The sequence below is a fragment of the Bombus vancouverensis genome, chromosome 2, assembly GCF_051014615.1.
Source record: "Bombus vancouverensis nearcticus chromosome 2, iyBomVanc1_principal, whole genome shotgun sequence".
In the NCBI taxonomy this organism is placed as follows: domain Eukaryota; kingdom Metazoa; phylum Arthropoda; class Insecta; order Hymenoptera; family Apidae; genus Bombus; species Bombus vancouverensis.
Window position 1 is genome coordinate 1,422,314 of NC_134912.1, and position 18,087 is coordinate 1,440,400.

The 18,087-nt window shown below is 32.7% G+C and overlaps 1 protein-coding gene across 6 annotated transcripts in view; it reads right to left on the reverse strand.

Moving 5' to 3' along the window:
* Window positions 1-18,087, reverse strand: part of babo (TGF-beta receptor type-1 babo) — a 79,014-nt gene that overhangs the window by 18,361 nt on the left and 42,566 nt on the right. For 3 of the 6 annotated variants that reach the window (XM_033346754.2, XM_033346755.2, XM_076626133.1), the window contains 2 exons: window positions 4,335-4,562; window positions 3,169-3,402 (listed from right to left, as the gene is read on the reverse strand). In XM_033346754.2, the coding sequence (XP_033202645.1) occupies window positions 3,169-3,402; window positions 4,335-4,562 (462 nt within the window). Of the gene's footprint in view, window positions 1-3,168; window positions 3,403-4,334; window positions 4,563-13,652; window positions 13,862-18,087 lie in introns of all 6 variants that reach the window. The other 3 variants (XM_033346753.2, XM_033346748.2, XM_033346747.2) reach the window with 3 other exon arrangements.

Sequence of the window (18,087 nt, forward strand, 5' to 3'; positions counted from 1 at the left end):
TCGTATTGTAGGCACCTTTACAAAGAACAATAGAAAGGATATAATGAAAACAAGCAAGAAACATATTCTTTGCTTTCTCTGACTATATTTATTCACTGGTTTTATTATTAAGTTTAGCTTACAATGTCTAGTGAAGAGTAACGGATCTGGGTCATTTGAATTTAAATTGAAAGTTCTCTCTTTACTCAGGATGGTTTCGACGCATCTCAGTCGTGCTTGGTGAACGTATTGCGTGAATGACGCGAAGTTTACATACAACCTAAAATCTGGTTATTCACAGCGCGTACACGCGTGCAGGTTGCTTTGTACATGTATATGCATATGTGTAATTACAATTAGTCCAGCCTACTCAATATTTCTTCAGGAATAAATTAATAATAAAAATGTTTTTGCATAATATGATTCGGAACGATACTTTGCACAAAATAAGCGGTTTTCATACAATTTTTACCTCCGTTGTTTCACAAAAAAAACATCAATTAAACGGAAAAAAGACTTTTTTTTACACTTGACTTTGTACCTTGGAAACAATTTGTCGTGCGTGAGAAGTTTCAATAAAAAGTTGTAGCTAATAAAATTATCTGTAAAATTTTAACTGTTACACGTTACGATAAATCCAATTGTTAGATGGCAAATTAGTAAAAGATGCGAAGAAATCCGTTTTTCTTAAATCCTTTATAATTTTAGGTGAAATCGTCTTAAAATATCGAGGATCTGTGGTAAGTAAGTTAGTATTAGTCGTATCAAACTACGTGTAGTGAACCAAATTTCGAATCGATCCGTTTCTTAATTTTCGCACAATCAATTTGTCAACTTACGAAACGGGAAATATTTTGATATTTAACCGAACAAGATGCTTTCATTCAAACTCTTGGCTAAAATACAGCTACGATCATTTTTTACTAGTTGTAAAATGCAATAACTTTTACATTTTTTATCCTACCATAGTAGAATTTGTTTCTATCAATTTCTGAAAATCATTTCATGTAATTTAAAAAAAAAGGATTTCTCTAGGATTTAGACTATTGACTAGGTACTGACAGATATCTATTTTTCTTCGTTCAAAAAATCGTCAATGCGAAACATTAGGAAATGAAACAGGCGTCGCTTTACAGTTTATTACTTGTATTATATGTGGATCCTTTCGTATTGATTGGATGACCATAAAAGATTAATTAATTAATGAACATTTACAACACATTTACACAGCAGGCGATTAGAGGCCTTCAATGTAGCGAACGAGGCTGTTGACAATGAGAGCTCAACGCGTCGTTGTTGACTCGACCGGAACCGCGATCGCGCGAAAACTGTAACTCATGGAAAAAATCGCATTATCTCGGCAGCTATAGTTTAGAAAGACAGTCTTTCTTTAATTTGGTGTTACTCGAGTAAAGGAAACCATCGGTGATATCTATTTCCTTGTTTAATGTTATTTAAAGACAAAAAAATAAAAATCAAATCTGTATTTTCTGTTCAACTTATAGTTATTAACGTCATAAAAAGCGCCCTATAATCAAAATCAATAACAACGAGTTGGAAATTAGACTACTAATTAGCAGAATAGAAAGGATCATTTTATCGAATGTCCCTCAGATTATTCCTTACGTTTTAATAGTTGACATTCTACACAAATTAGGGTTGAAGCCATACTCTGCCATATCATTTCTGAGAGCTCGTTTAAGCGAACAACGACTGTCACACATCATGAGTTCCCGATGACAGGTTTTTATACTGATAAATGATGATACTGATAAATTCCCTGAGGTCCTCTAAATTCAATTTGATAATACAAACTACTGGACTTTCATATCCTCTGGGAATCTTACATACTTCCTTCCTATACAAGAGGATATATATACATAATATATGTACATAAGGCTAAACAGATGCTTTAAGGAGTTCAGAATCAAATACTACATTTCCAGCAACTGTTGACACAAGTCAAACTAGCAATAAAATAAATAATAAATCGAGCGGAACAGATAAAAATCTAATGAACAATGCCTCATCCCTTATACCTACAATCACATTCCTATCGGCCAAAGCAAAAACTAGACGAGAATTACCCTTTAATTCTATTTTATCAGATACTCCTGATCGATCGAATCCAAGTTCAGTCTGATAATTCATGCTATGGGCAATGAGGAGAACCTCGCAAGTATCATATCACTTGTCACGTATAGGCGAAACCTACCAAAAAGAAACTCAGGAGCAAGTTTCGAATTTTATGCCCGGTACCAAACATTGATCAATTTATTATGAATTCAATTAAGACAATAAAGCAATGCAATCCAAAATAATTTTCACTGAACTCTTTGCAGCTATGCAGTTTTTTTAGAAAATTTATCGGAAATAGGCAAAGAATATACAGACAATGGGAACAATCTCATTAACCGTTTACACCATACCCAAACCTGATGAGAGTTCTGATCTCCTGCCCAAACCTGAGACAGAGTTCCATTAAATATGGAATAACTAGAACCATTAAAAAGCTCCAATAAGCAAGTAATAGATACTAATATTAAAATATATTAAAACAAGGAACTGAATCCGATACGGCATTAAAAACGGTCGAAGACTTAAGATAAATAGAATCATTCAGCGCTACTGGAGATCTAGCCACTTATGTTAATAACAAATTTCTTAGCGAAGAAAAGCCACGCTATCTTTGAGACCGTAGTAGTGGAAGCTTATATCGGGCGAAAAATTTACAAGTATAGTGAATATATGAAATACTTGGTTAATTCAGTTAATTCACTAGTAATAAATTGCTACACTTACTAAATCAGATACCTACACCGTACATGATATGTGGAAATTTTAGTAACCATAATATCTATAATCATAATCCCATATGAAGATCCAATACATTCCTTTCCTTGTCTACAAGGGAAAATTTATTGAAAAAAGCTTGACTGTATAATAACTTAATTCTACTATGTAGTATACATAGTATGTATACTTAACACTAAGGAATATGTTCATTATAATCTAGCAACCAATTCTTATTCGTTGCTATCCGAATTAACGAGTAATTATTATCCGTTAGTCTCGAAAAGGTTAAAGTCGTTAAATTAGTCGTTGAGTCGTGAAGTAACCGACAGTTAAAACTGTTCGAATTCCAATTCGACGCGATGTTTATGCACTTGTATGCAAATTTGTACCTACCTTTGTTATCAGCTGCGATGAAGCCGAGGATATTATCGTGTCTGAGCATCACCGTCTGATAAATTTCGGCCTCCCTGAACCAAGACCTTTCTTCACGCGAGCTGAAGATCTTCACGGCAACGTTCTCACCTCTCCAACGACCACGCCAGACCTCGCCGAAGCGACCTTTTCCAATCGTCTCCACCAGCTGAATCTGGCGGGCTATGCTTCGCTGTACCAGAAGCGGCAGGCCTACTTGGGAGAGGATGGGCATTGAAGAACACGAATTTCAGTATAGTTGAAAATGACTCTCGTGTGCACGACATTAATAATGTGCTTTGTATGAAAATTTACGAATTCTAAACAGGATATGATACAGTAACAACATAATTGAACCCTTTCGTAGTTAAACTCTCTATGTAAAAATGTATGAGTTTCAAACAGAATACGATACAATAATAGGACAGTTTAATCTCTTCGTGGCCCACACCACACGCAGCATTTTATCGTAACTGGATTATATTGAATAGCCATCACGCCTGGTACACTTGAAAGCCGTTTACAGTTTACAATACAAAGAAATTTTGTGAAAGAAATACACTTTTAAGAAATAAATATACTTTTGGAAATATACTTTGGAAAGTATAATATAAATAAATGTCGGAACTTCGATCTGGACTTTAATGTACGTATTCAAAATTAATATCAATACAACTATAGTCCAGATGGAGTGTCGTGTAAAATAAAAAGAAGTAACAGACTAACTGGTAGCAATCCACTGTTTGAATTATTGTTAAATTTACAATTATATTCGATATACATATATGTACTGTGCACTGTTGAAAAGAAGACTAGCGCGATGGGGGCAAGGCGATGGTATTCCTCTGTATTGTTTTATTTATATATGTGACACTTTCGGCCAATACGCATGCTATCTTTATGATTGTGTAGAATTTATACGAAACAGCCAATCAAGCTCGCATTCCTTACGCTAGTCATCTTTTCAGCAACGCAAACAAATTTAAATGTGACATCTATTTTCGCAGACAAATCTGATTTAGTTATAAAATATCCATTGCTAGGTACATAGTGAACATGAAAAATGAAACTTGATTAATATAGAATTTAGTGCATAGCGAAAGTTAAACAAGTTTGATTAATATACATAGAACTTTAATTTGACCTACCTGAGCCACTACCACTGGTAGTCATTTCCAGCATATCCCTGATGGTAACACCACCCAGGATGGGTCGATCTGGTGCCTCCTGCGAATCATCGCTATTTCCTGGCCTTTCTGGGGTCTTACGCACGTGATAAATGACCATAACCACCACGCAGATCACGCATATTGGCATTGCTATCATCAAGGCCATTTTCCAAGTGACCCACGCCGTGTCATCGCCACCCGACCGCACTTTCCCCAACAAATACTTCATTATCATTTTATAGTGAATCATTTACGCGACAGATCACTCCAAGAAACATAAAACGTTCAAACCATAGTTTTATCGCTAATTTTCGACCTTCTAATTTTTTACTATTATTATACTTATCTAATATAAAATAACAATACACATCTTTTTTAACGAAAGTAAATAGAATGTTGCCAAGTTTTAAATTCATTTTTAATCTTCTACTGTTTTGTCACTGTCTGTTTTTATAAATGTTTTCATTTCTCATTTAGTACCTTTGAAACTATTTGTTCCACGTCAAGGTTTTGTAATCTGTCAGGTTTCAAAGAATTTAACAAAATTCAGGATTACTTAGATAATAACGCGTTCAGTGTGAAATTGAAAATCATGAAATTATAGAAAAGATTTGCAGACAAGTATTACATGAAAATTAACTATTAGCTTACAGTCTACAGTATCGTAGATAGGTAATGAATATTGGATCCGTAGTGGATATGTTGATCTTTCTATTCTATTCTATTACCCAACATATTTTTAAGTTAACTGTTAAAAAGTTTTTTTTTAATAACAATTCGATATCTAACCAAGCTAAAGAGATTTATTACAATATTTGAATTAGTATACACATATCTATAGACAATTATGTGTATAAATAAGACTTCTTAACTCGATGAAAAAAAAATTTAACATTTGTTATCGTAGCTAAATATCCCGTGAATCAATTTATATTAATCAGTTAGAGACAATTTAAAGATAAGTTGAAAAATGTTGTGAAACGTTATAGTTTGTAAACTGAACTATTCAACTGTACAAAAAAAACAAACTCGAGCTCTAAGTATGATCAAGCTAACAAAGTTAAACGAATCCAATAGATTGAACGTAACAGGTTTCTTGGAATGATTTGAAAAGCCAGCGAAGCCATTTTCGGAATAAAAATCAAGAGGTACATGTGTTAAGCTTGGGAAACAACAGAGATGCAGAAACATCTTCGTGAAACATGCTAAGGCTAAATGATGAGCACACCCAGAAGTATACAGCAATGAGTCGCAACAGCTTAGTTTAAACTTTAAATCAACAGAAGCATGTAGTTTACAATTAGATGTCAGAAGGTCAGTAGGTCAGGACTAGGGACAAACTCTTTTCCAATTCTTTATAAATACTTCAACGATCGATACACGATTCGTATCGTACCTTATTCTTTTCATATCAGTCTATATTATATAGATACAAGTATAGAGAAAGAAAAAAAAGAAAAGAAAAATAACGAATTCGATCGAGAATAAAGCATCGAAAGTATCAACATACTATAATGAAATAACATCCTCTCGATGATTCTGCCTCTTTCCATCACGTCAAAACGAGCGATTCTTTGCATTACCTGTCCGGTTAGTGCATATACCTACTCGTACAACGATGACGGAACCCGCGCATGAGTCATCGTGTCATCATGTAGATGCAACGCTCCTTTCACGATGTCTGGATCATCGTATCGTACTGTTCCCAGCTTCACTTACCTGATGATTGATTCTGCTACATAAAGAATATGATTTCCTTCATACGGATGCTGTTAATCGGTTATTCTTCGAAAAACCACACGGATCACATTAGGAAGAACACGAGGTTAAATTTGGAATATTCCTATTAGGAGTGTTTGATATTTTTGAAAAAATCGAGAATTACCTTCGAATTAGATTTGAAACAGTATAGATCGAATTTCAAAGCGAATAATCGCTTTAGCTTTCGAGTCGACTTAAAAGATGAATAATGAATGATCATTTTAGAACCAAATTACGAAAGGAAAAATCATTTATGTAGCAAATTTAAAAATGGACAATTTCTTTGAATCGAAGTTTAAAACAAAAAGTTGCTTTCCGTTTAAATTTCGATACAAGCGCTTTCGGATCAAACTCTGAGCCAAATTAAATAATCGATATTGAGTTGAATATTGATATTGAAAACAAATGGAACTATATAGGAATCTATTGTATTATGTTATAGATACCTACACACCTTACTATTACCGTAATTTTCAATTTTTTCGAGGCATACTGCAGGGGAAGTGGAAAGATGATGGGAACGAACGGCTGTGCTTCGCCACAGGGAACAAATATTCGTGAAATCGGATCGATCACAGAACTGGCGTCCGCGCAAGAAGCATCCATCTAGCAATTTCACGATAAGGCATCAAATTGATTCCCACGAGATATTCGATGAGATGACGAATAACGATGAGACAGACGAGTCACAGATGAATGATTGCACGTCCAGGGGATGTCCGATGAAGATTGGCAAAAACCAGTATCTTGCTAACGCGTAATGTTAGTGCATGAACTCGTGCCCCCATCCTTAAATCGACCGTAATACACGATATATGTCATTTTGAACCAAGCATACAATCTCACGCGTCAAATGTTCCGCGAATATCGAACTTTCTTTTTATTGCATAACCGTTTATGTACATAAATATAACAAACAACTCCGTGATTGTTTAGAAAATTTTAGAAAATGTTGTAATACTGCTTTATCGTCGAAATTCATCGATCAACGAGTGCTTTTCTGCAGAGGAAACAATTTCTGTGAATTATTAGGTTAGCAATGGATTTCTTTGTATACTAATACAAGTTTTTGTTATTCGTTACTGCTATTTTTTAATGGCACACTTGTTTCGAATAATGTATTATTGAATATTATTAAATATATAAATTTTTTATTAAAAAAATACGAGCATTATAAAATCTATGTTTATAAGATGCAGAAGCAAATTCCTGTTATTAAGAAAATTTATTAAAAGCAAAGAATACCATAGAATAAAGTAGATATATCTACATTTATAACAATAAGAAATTCTGTGCATAGAATGTAGAAGTATGTAGCAGCATATAACCAATAAAACATATTTGGTTTATTAATGATCATTTAGACCACTTTCAATGTAACGAGTTGATTCTACTACATGTTACTTTTACTTTTACTAAATAATATTTTCTGCTTAATACTACAAAACAAGTTTATCTAAATACTGAAAATCCAAAAACTTGCATTTACAATAGCAAAGTGATTTAATGTCATCATTTGCCACATTAGTGCCTATGGCTATGGCAATAGCGACCGTTAACGTTGATGCGACATTAGTGCCATGCAACAATTAAATACTATTCTCATTCTTCTTCAATATATATATTTATTCGTCTATTTATACATTTCTATCTTTATATTTTTCAATTAAGTATTCCAAGTCATTGAGTTACTTTCCTACAAATATAAGCATTTCTCAAAACCACATTTTCTGTAATTCGCATCGTTAAAATCACAATCTCAACTATAATAGCCATAGCCAATATAATAGCATTAATGTAACAATTCACAGATCATTACTGTAGCATAAAATAATTCGAAAATATAGCGCACTGTGAATGATTAATGGATATTAGGCCGCTGTTCTCGTATTCTATCTTACATTTAAATCTAAATTAAATTTTTATCTGAACGTAAACCAATTTTTCTATAATTCTATGTTTATGTGCCAAGTTTTCCAATCGATTGGTAGTTATAACATAACTTAATAATAATCGTTATATTCTAACGATCGGGCGATAATATTGAAAAAAAAAAACAGAAGAAAGAGAAGATGAAAAAGAAAAATACCTGCTGAGCAACGCTATTTACAGACGTATATCCGAACCGAAACAAATCGTTGCAGTGAAAGCTCACTCGAATAACTAGCTTACTCTCCCTCGGATTTAGTGGAACCCGTATAATCGATGAACACCGCTTTCGATACGTTCTATCAACCCTCCGTTAATATCGCACGAATACGCCTCGTTATTCTATGTACAGCGTGTCGTGTTGTCGTCCATTTTATTCAACCTTGCCATGCCGTCCTGTTCTCCATTACATTCCTTTCTATCTACTTTTCATACGATTATTAAGCTTATGTATCGGTCACTTGCCAATGACAATAATATTATATATATACATACATACATACATATATTGTATATAGAGAGGTTGTTTGTCCGATTCGTGACAGTTACGCCAGTAGCATACTCTTCCCAAATCGTAAATGAATAAGATAGTTATGAGGGTTGTATCCTCATTTTTATTTACCCAGATATGTCGACTCAAATAATTGACCAAAGACAACTAAAAAGTAGTACGTATATATTTTTAAACGATATGGTTAATCCTTCCATACTTGTATAAGTTATTAATCGACTAAACGGTAAATAAACTATAAATTGGTTCTCGGTAAAATCGACTTCAAATTTTCGTACATTATATTTTCTTTATGAAAGCAAGAAAAAATTCTATTTTTATTATTAATAACTAATAACAAATAATTTTTCTCGCGAAAAACAAAATTTCGACCTCGCAAGTTTAAATGAATGACTTTTGAATTTGAAGTATTTTGAAGGGATGAGCGTTAAATTGATATGTACATATCTATATATTTGATAGAGTAATATTTCTGGTAAATGATATATGTATAGTTATGGATAGAAACTGCAGCCAGTATTACTTCGTATACATTAAAAAGCTGTATAAACTGTACTTATATATACATATGTATGTATATCGAGAAAACTTTGTTTATCATTTATATCTAGGTGGAATACAATTTACATAGAATTAATGCTTGTGTGTAACGTATGTGTGTAGTTGTATTTTGAATAAATAAGAGGCTGTAAAAAGATGGAAACTTGTTTCATCCTACTCACCCTAAAGACTAGGCTGATTCAAACTTTTACAAACAGATCAGACTTTATGCTTAATATACAATATATGTTAGGTATTTACTCAATTATTTCTAAAAATATAGTCTTTTCATATTTTCGTTAATTATTTTGATATTTTATATTCTGGCAATGTGACGATTTTACTACAGATAGGAGATGCACTTTTAACACCAGGTTTACTGGACCCGTCAATTTGACGGATTTCGAACTTCAAAATGAAATATCTCAAAAACCATAACACCAATTTTAACCATTTTGCATCGTAAATTAATCATTTCATCTAAAGAATTTATACACAAAATTATTTTTTCCTAGACTTCCTAATTTTTGAAATCTGTATGTAGTATACCTATCTTTACGGGACCCGTCGAATTGACGGGCTAACTGATTTCAGAAACAAACCGTTTTTCAAAGACAGTGTGCAAAAGTTTCAGTTATTGTAGACATTTCCCATTATTGTCTCCGCTTATTGTAAGTATTTGCAATAGGATAATTGAATTTGGGCACAGTATTTTCTTTTTTTGACCAATCCCCCTTTTCTAGCAATCATGAGTAAGTCCAGGAGATATAATAAGATATTGAATAAAATTATCAACATCAATGAAGATTGTTCTGAGGATACCTCCGTAGAAGATCAATATGAATTAGGCCAAAGCGAAGCTGACAGTGAAAGTTCTGAATACACTGAAAGTGGAGAGACAGAAGGATCTTCGGATAGTGAAGAGGAAAACTTCTTGAAAGATTTTTTGAGATATTTCATTTCGAAGTTCGAAATCCGTCAAATTGGCGGGTCCCGTAAACCTAGTGTTAATGTTATTGTTATTTTTTTAGTGATAATTTAAAAAAAAGACTTTTTATTTATTAATAATTTATTTAAACGTGAAGCCTAATATCGTTCCTTTCATACTTAATTTGAATAAATCGATTTTTTAAAGAAAAATGCGTATTTTCGTTTATCCGTCAATTTGATGGGTGCTCGTAGAGATAGGTATATACAAAATGCCCGTAAATCTAGTGTTAATATAAGTGGATATATTAGAACTAAAATGATTCAAACAAGACGAAACATTAAGTTTATCCGAGTCTGTTCGGCATAAAATATATGGCAAAGAATTAAGAATTATTCCAAACCTAAAAGGAAGTTTTGAAAAGAGGATCATCTGAATTTTATTTCAGGATCTTTTTATAACCTCTTATAAGTTATTATCTATGTATTTAACCTAGTTCTACTCTTTACTGCGACTTTATATTATTGCAAAATTATTTGTGAATTGTACAGATTACTTATTTTTGAGCTAGGTTAATATTCTTATTATATAAAATATCCTTCTGACACTTGCTCCAAGACACTCGACATGGAGAATGTGTGATAATTAAACTCGAGACGAACGTACGATCGAGATATATGTAAAATAAAAACTGCATTTCAAATCAAAATATTTTTAGCTAGTCTGTATTTGAAACAGCTCGACGGAGATAAGCGTGAGGCGGTTCTCCTTTTATTCCATTGACAGCGCGTTTTTACAACATCGTTTTTGTAATAAGAGTCAATAGCATAGCGACCATAACCGCCGTACACTACTATTACACGCACATTACTATCACGTATACTGGGCTGCTGGAAACAAGTCCCGCTGGATGGCGTGGCACAGGGGTAAGGAGAGCACTGCTCTCTATTACTCACATATGGATATTGTAATATTAGTATATGTGACACTGTCGGCCATTCCGCGTGCTTATCTTTACGATTGAGTCGAGTCTGTCAGAAATAACCAATTGGGTCCGCATTCCTTTCGCGGGACTTGTCTCCGGCAGTGGACAATAGACATATACATATCTATGTACTTACATATCTGATGACGCAACGTATCGTCATCGTCGTTGCATCGTGACATTCGTGACATTCGTGACAAAGAATGGCGAATCGTGGCGATGAAACGAGAAGATGTTTGGCTTTTACCTTCAGTTGTACTAGCTTCATTTTTCCAATTTCTCTCTAAATGACGTTTCAATGTCCCCGTTCGACATCGCTATTTGAACAATCTACTATTTGAAATTTCACACAAGTATGGTTTTGCAGATTTCAAACCTAACGCGACAATAAATTCATTTTTTAATACGTTTTATGTTACAAGAAAATGGAAACAGAAAATAAAAAGTTAAATGATTAATTAAACACGTAATTCTTAAGTTTCTTAATATTTCTATGTCGCAAGAAGAGCAGGACGAAAGGATTTCAAATGAAAGGTCGAAAGGCCAATCGAATATTTAATTATTATTTTTTAACAATTGTGTTAGAAAAAAAAATAAAACTGGGAAATTTACGATAAAAAGTAAAAAAATTTCGATATCGAATATTTAATTACTATCGTTTAATTTTATGTAGCAAAACAATTTCAAGGGAAAATTTTAACTAAAATGTCAACAAAAGTAAATTCGTTGCGATACTAACGATTCGCTATACAACATAATAGAAAAGTATAACAGCGAAGAAATATTGCAAATATTTGATCTCAACAAAAATCTCGGAAAGAATATGCAGCAAGATAGTAGAAATAATAAGACACAGAACAATAACAATAACAATTTCTTATGCAGATAATGAAAAATCCCGATAATAACGAAATGCTGTTCGATTAATTTCATTATATCGTTGCTCAATATGCTTGCGATAATTTACAAGTATTTACTTGGACTACTGTGCAAAATATTTGGACACTTAAATTTTCGTTTCCATTTACTCTCAAGTACTATTAGTGGCATACTGAACAAACTTTTTTATCTTAGGCCATTGGCTAAATACATATATCTATTCATATATTATGGACTCTACAACATAATGTTCGAATACTGTTATTACATATTATTTCTACAAAATGTGAAATAAAAGTGATCGTAATAAATGTGCAATTTGCTCGCACGTTATTGAATTCTGCTTTAACTTTATGAACATTTAGCAGATATTTGCGAATGTACCTATATAATATATAGGTACTAACATAAATTTATTTTAAGAATTTTTCCATAGTAAATTATTTCCTAATACGTCGTTCTAATATTTTCGTTACTCACTGTAGATTTGCAAAAGACGGACGTAAGTTATCATAATGTAAATAGAATGTATCATCGGGTTATGCAATGAAACAGCGGCCTTACAATAGCGGTGCAAAATATTGAATTTCAAGCTTCGCAAACAGTTCTCTGACAAGGGAAACGCGGGCTGTAAACGAATCACGGTGTTTCGTTTCGCGGTCGCTGCATTATGTCAGCTCGATATAGTGAAACGGGACGCATGAACAAAGATAACGTGTATATACTTACAAAGGACATGTATAGACATGTAATGTGTATGTGACAAAGATGATCACCCGAACCCAGACAATTCACAAAAAGCATCAAAAATCGATGATTAAAAGCCCAAAATTCTTTTTTTCTTTTTCTTTTCGTTTACTTCATTTTTATATTTATTCTATTTTTATCGCACATGTTTTTCCAAGGTCGTCGTTGCGAAGATTCTCTTTATTTAGGTAGGATTACAATAAGTAAAAGAATATACTATTACAATTTAAAATAATTTTTTTTTGCCGATTTCTACGCAAAAGTATCTATTGATGAAGATAAGAATATATAATATTGATTACTTTTAACTTTCAGCGTTAGATATTGAATATCGCGTGTCACTATCGCCTTGAAAATGTAAATCGATCAATATGCACTAGTTCAGTTCTTCTTTTACTATGCCGAAATTTCTGGTTTCTGTCCCCGATTTTATTGATTCAACAATTAGACACATGACGCGACATCACCATCATGTTTAATCATAATACCAATATATAATATACATAGATAGATATCTATATTTAAGCAGCAAGAAAACAGATATTTCCACAATTTGTAAGACAAAGATAGAATTCATTATTCGCGTCTCGCAAATACATCAAAAGTTATATTTACTTACTTCGATTTTTCTTTTTTTTTTTCGTTCATCGATCAATTTTAATACCTTTATTCTCTTCATTTTATTTTTATATATTATCAAGTTAAAAAATTACGCTTGTTTCTTAGCTATTTGCTAAGATTCTACCTAAAGAAATGTGATCGTAATTGTTCTTTAATAGTTAGCGAAGTAGTGTCATGTGTAAGTACAGTTAATTCGTACTCATATTGTATTTATCAACTTGATCAACTTGAAAGAGTGAAGTCGAGAGAATTTTGCCGCGAAACCGAAACAACGAATAAATTCATTTCTCCGAACAACAAACAGATTAACAATTTCAAATTTCATAGGAATTGTGCATTCGCTTTCGCCTATAGTCGATCGACCTTGGAAGGAAACAGAGGTTGCGGAAGCTGTACCTCGTTCGAGGTAATCGACGAGTCGGAAGTATGGCCCACCTCTGGACTCGCGAGGAGTAAAAGAGGGCCTTAGGTCGCGATTGCAGAAGTCGGAGTGGTCGCAGCAGGCGACCGCGTATTCCACGTCACCTGGACCGTGTAGCGTGTTATTCGCTTTGCACCAGACTGAGTATTCGGGCGCCGGGAAGAAGCGCACCTTATCATAACACCTGAGAACAATTTACATCACTTCCGAACCAGAATATTTACCGTATCTCCGATCAAAGGGAAGAAAAGCGTTTTTTGTTACACAAATTCGATCTCTTTTCATTCCTTTATTAGGTGTTACGTATACGCTTTTATTTTCAAGCGTGTCGTGATTTTCTGATATTTTTATGTTCAATTATTTCAGAGATAATGCATTGCGTCTCATAAGTATAAAATCACTGAAAAGCTTTCGATTTTTGTGTGTTGTTTATCTAATACATATGTATATGTAGGTATGTATGTACAATCTGCAGTATCATAATTGCTATAACTCAAATTGAAAAGTGTACGAATAATCATTATAAGTGATTAATATTTTTTGGTTACTGGCAACGATTAATCGTTATTATCGGCAATGAAAGCATTCGTTGGTTGATGCTGGCTAAAAACAACTTCCGTCGTCGATAATGATTACCATTAATCAGCAATCATGAAAAAGGTTGTAATTATTTATAACATAATCGATATACCTAAGTCGTAACCAGAATATTTAAATATTATTTTTTTTTAATAATTTCATTTTTTAGAGAATCTCTTTAAAATTCAGCGATCGATGTTTTCTACTTAAACAAAAATTAACTTTTACTCAATGACTACCTCCGTAAAAGTGTCATAAATAACTGTAACTTTTTACCTCCGATTATACCGTGATAGTGTGTAAGTTAATCCATTGCTAATTTTCATAGAACAGCATTGTGCGTCTATTATTGTATAAAATATGTATTCATATTATGTATTTCGTTATACGTATGCAGGATGTCTGTACAATCGAGGTACAGTCATAGAAGAGGTGATTCCTCGCGAAAAAATAAGTCGAAGATGTGGAATGAAGTTTTTGCATATGAGATGAGGTGAAACTGCTACTTGTAAAAATAAGTCTTACTAATACAAAAGCTATTGAAAATATCGAACATGAATTCTTGCAATGTGTTACACCTTTTTTATACAAATATATGTAAACAAAGATTGAGCTTAGAGCGCAATGAAATGAAATTATAACAATAATTTTTATAAATTGAAATGTTTGATTTTACATAGATGATTCTAATCAAATTTTCTCATATTGAAGATTTTACGGCAGTTTTATATTTATGAGACGTATTGTAATTGTAATTCAAGGCAGAAAGATGTATTATATTTTTGGAGAATTTTTGTAACGGTATCTCATTGAACGGCCACTTGCTCATTTTTCTTTGTTTATTTCCAAGCAAGATCAATTACGTTTAAATCAAGTATCAGCGTCATTCTGCGCGTAAAGATATTGTAAATAAATTACAGACGAGAACCGCAGCTGGTCGATGCTCTTTCCCTGTTCTTTCTTCTCTTTTGCTACTCTTTCTCATGGCCTTCGTTGGCCAAGTGATAAATTACTCTTATTACAAGAGTTATAAATTCGGAAGAGCACACCAACGAATAACAGGCAGCCGAGATAAATTCGGGAATTAATCATTAATAACTCACGATCGCGGCCATTAATTCACATGGTTCTTCATTTCTTTTTTTTTTTTTTTTTTGCTTGGTAATTTGGCCGTTAAGAGGCCATATTATAACATAACGTCGTTATCTTCAGGCTCTTTGCGGACGCGTCGTTGCGTCGGTAATTTCTTTTTTCGCACTCTTTCAGTAAATTCTCCAACAAAGGAAAAAGAACCACTGCACCCCATGAAAGACGTGGTTCTCAAAGGGGAGATTCAATAAAATTAGTTTATTATACACGTATGGCGATTCACGAAAATATTTGGGCGCGTATCATAGAAAATAATTATGTGTGAGTATATTGTGCATATTATACATATAAAATTTTTAAAATTTCATTAACATTATAATACAACGCGATTATCATAATTATATTGGTAAAATTTAAAACCGATCTCGAAGTGTAGGTACGTAGGTATTAAAATTGCAACATATATTTAGTAAAAAAAAAGTTAGTGTATATAGCATAATTCGAATCATTTTATCTTCAACACATTGTTATAAATAATAAGTACCTGTTGAAGATGCTCCCACTGGTATTCAGGCATGTTAATACAATGTAAATTCACCGCTTAAATATTTTTGTGACCTCTACAAATTCATACCTTTTTTTTTTTTACTAAATATCTTTTAATTTCTATATCCTATACATATATTTCCAAATATTTCTAGATTTGTTTCAAACTTTACCAATATATCTAATCATAAGATTTACAACATAGTCTCATTATAATGCTGATCTGATGAAACGTCAAAATATGTTATGTAACATAATAATATAGATATTTATAAAGACATTTTCGTGAGCCGCTATACCTACCGTTATACGAAAGATATGTAAGTCGAAAGATACTCACATGATTAGTTTATAATTTTTTTTCATTGCTCGAACGCATAAATGGATATTGACGGCGTCAATTCTATTATTCTAAATCTACTTTTGTCGTTTTGAACTTGGCATGATACGAAATTATCACAATGTTTAATGTTGACTCGTGAAATTTTTTAATACAATCATAGTTTAACAAGCACTTGTGCAACAAGGTACTTTTTAATGCACATTATCTAGATATATTCTTGAAGAAAGAAAGCATACGAAACATTTGCCAATATTCAATTACAGCGAATATTCCCATTAAACCAGTATAAAGTAAACATTTTTAATCTCTGAGAAGTAGTACATGTACCTACATTATACAAGTACAAATATACATATATACAGTATATAGAGTTTTAAAAGCCGCGGAGGATAGGTAGTTAAGATCGATTCTCTGTTAAAATCGGAGAAAAACGGAATTTAATTCGTTCTACTGAAGTTGATTACCTTTCGGATGCTTTTACGTCATCATCTTCAGACAATTCACAAGAACAAAGGAATTGGAGAGATTAAATTGAAAGGGCGTGCAGAGATGAAAATAATAATAGCTACTAAGGTAAAGAAAAAAAAAAAAAGAAACGAAGCGTGGGTGCAAGATTTTATTTTACGTATGAGAATCGTACGAATGATTACAATAAACATTTTGCGCTTTAAAAAAAGCACTTGAGAACACGGATAGCTTAAAGACCACTTACACTTAGTGCGAATAATAGACTAACCAAATTACAACGCAAGTAAGCATCATTCGATGATAATCACTCGTTAAATGAGTTAACACTAACACAACATCGAAGCCTCGATCGCGTTTTCACGGGATTAAACGACGTTAAAAATTTAAGTACGCCACGAGTAAAACAATTCGACACAAAATATGCGTAATTATTGTTACCGGTAATACCATACTATAACATGACGAATAAATTTACCGACTAATAACCAATATTATTCGATTGACGATGGAATCGCGTAAATCTTTTTACGTGAACTTTCAAAAGTATTTAAAAATATGTTATTGATAATTAGTTTACGAGCTAGGCCTATTTTTGTGAAAAATGGTCATCAAGCTGCACATGCGCATTTTCGAGACTTTATCTATTACGATATTTTTAAATAAATGTACAGAGGTTCTCTTCCTCAAAAAATATGTTTGATTACGATGTGGAGATATATAGTCAGCATACGCCAAACAAGATAACACAAGAAGATAAGCGCTCGTCTATATGATTTTTTCTTGATTCGCTACAAAGAAAACTACAGTAAATAAATAAAGACAGAGTTAATTCTTAAACTAATTACCTACTGCATCTTTTTAAATATTTTTGACAGCTTTATAGTATAATCTTTCGATTAATATTAAAAATTATTATTATTACAGATCTACGCGATTGTATCGTCAATTGAATAATACTTCTTTGCAAGCAACTGACTTTTAAATGTTCTTAATGATAATGCTTTCATGTAATATTATTGTATCTCACACCGACCCTTCGAGCTCTAAAGTTATTATCTATCTACGACTCTGAAAGATAAATTAACGCGTATATTGCATAATCTCTTAGAACTGGTGTGATATTATATACATATACAAGGATGAAATTGAAGGAAGATTAAGAAAGGCTAGCAGAGCAAGTCTGTATCTCCTTTTTCTAACAGAAACTGAGAAGAAATATGTATTTACAAAAGATATACCTTTTGAAAGAATCTGTTTATCAATATCATTACAATATTTATCTTCGTTAGAGAGTGCAGAGAGGTACGTATATGGCAACATGCTACCGGTGCTTTCTAAGTTCACTCGGGAAGACTTGCGGTCTCCTCGTGCAATTGTAAGTGAAA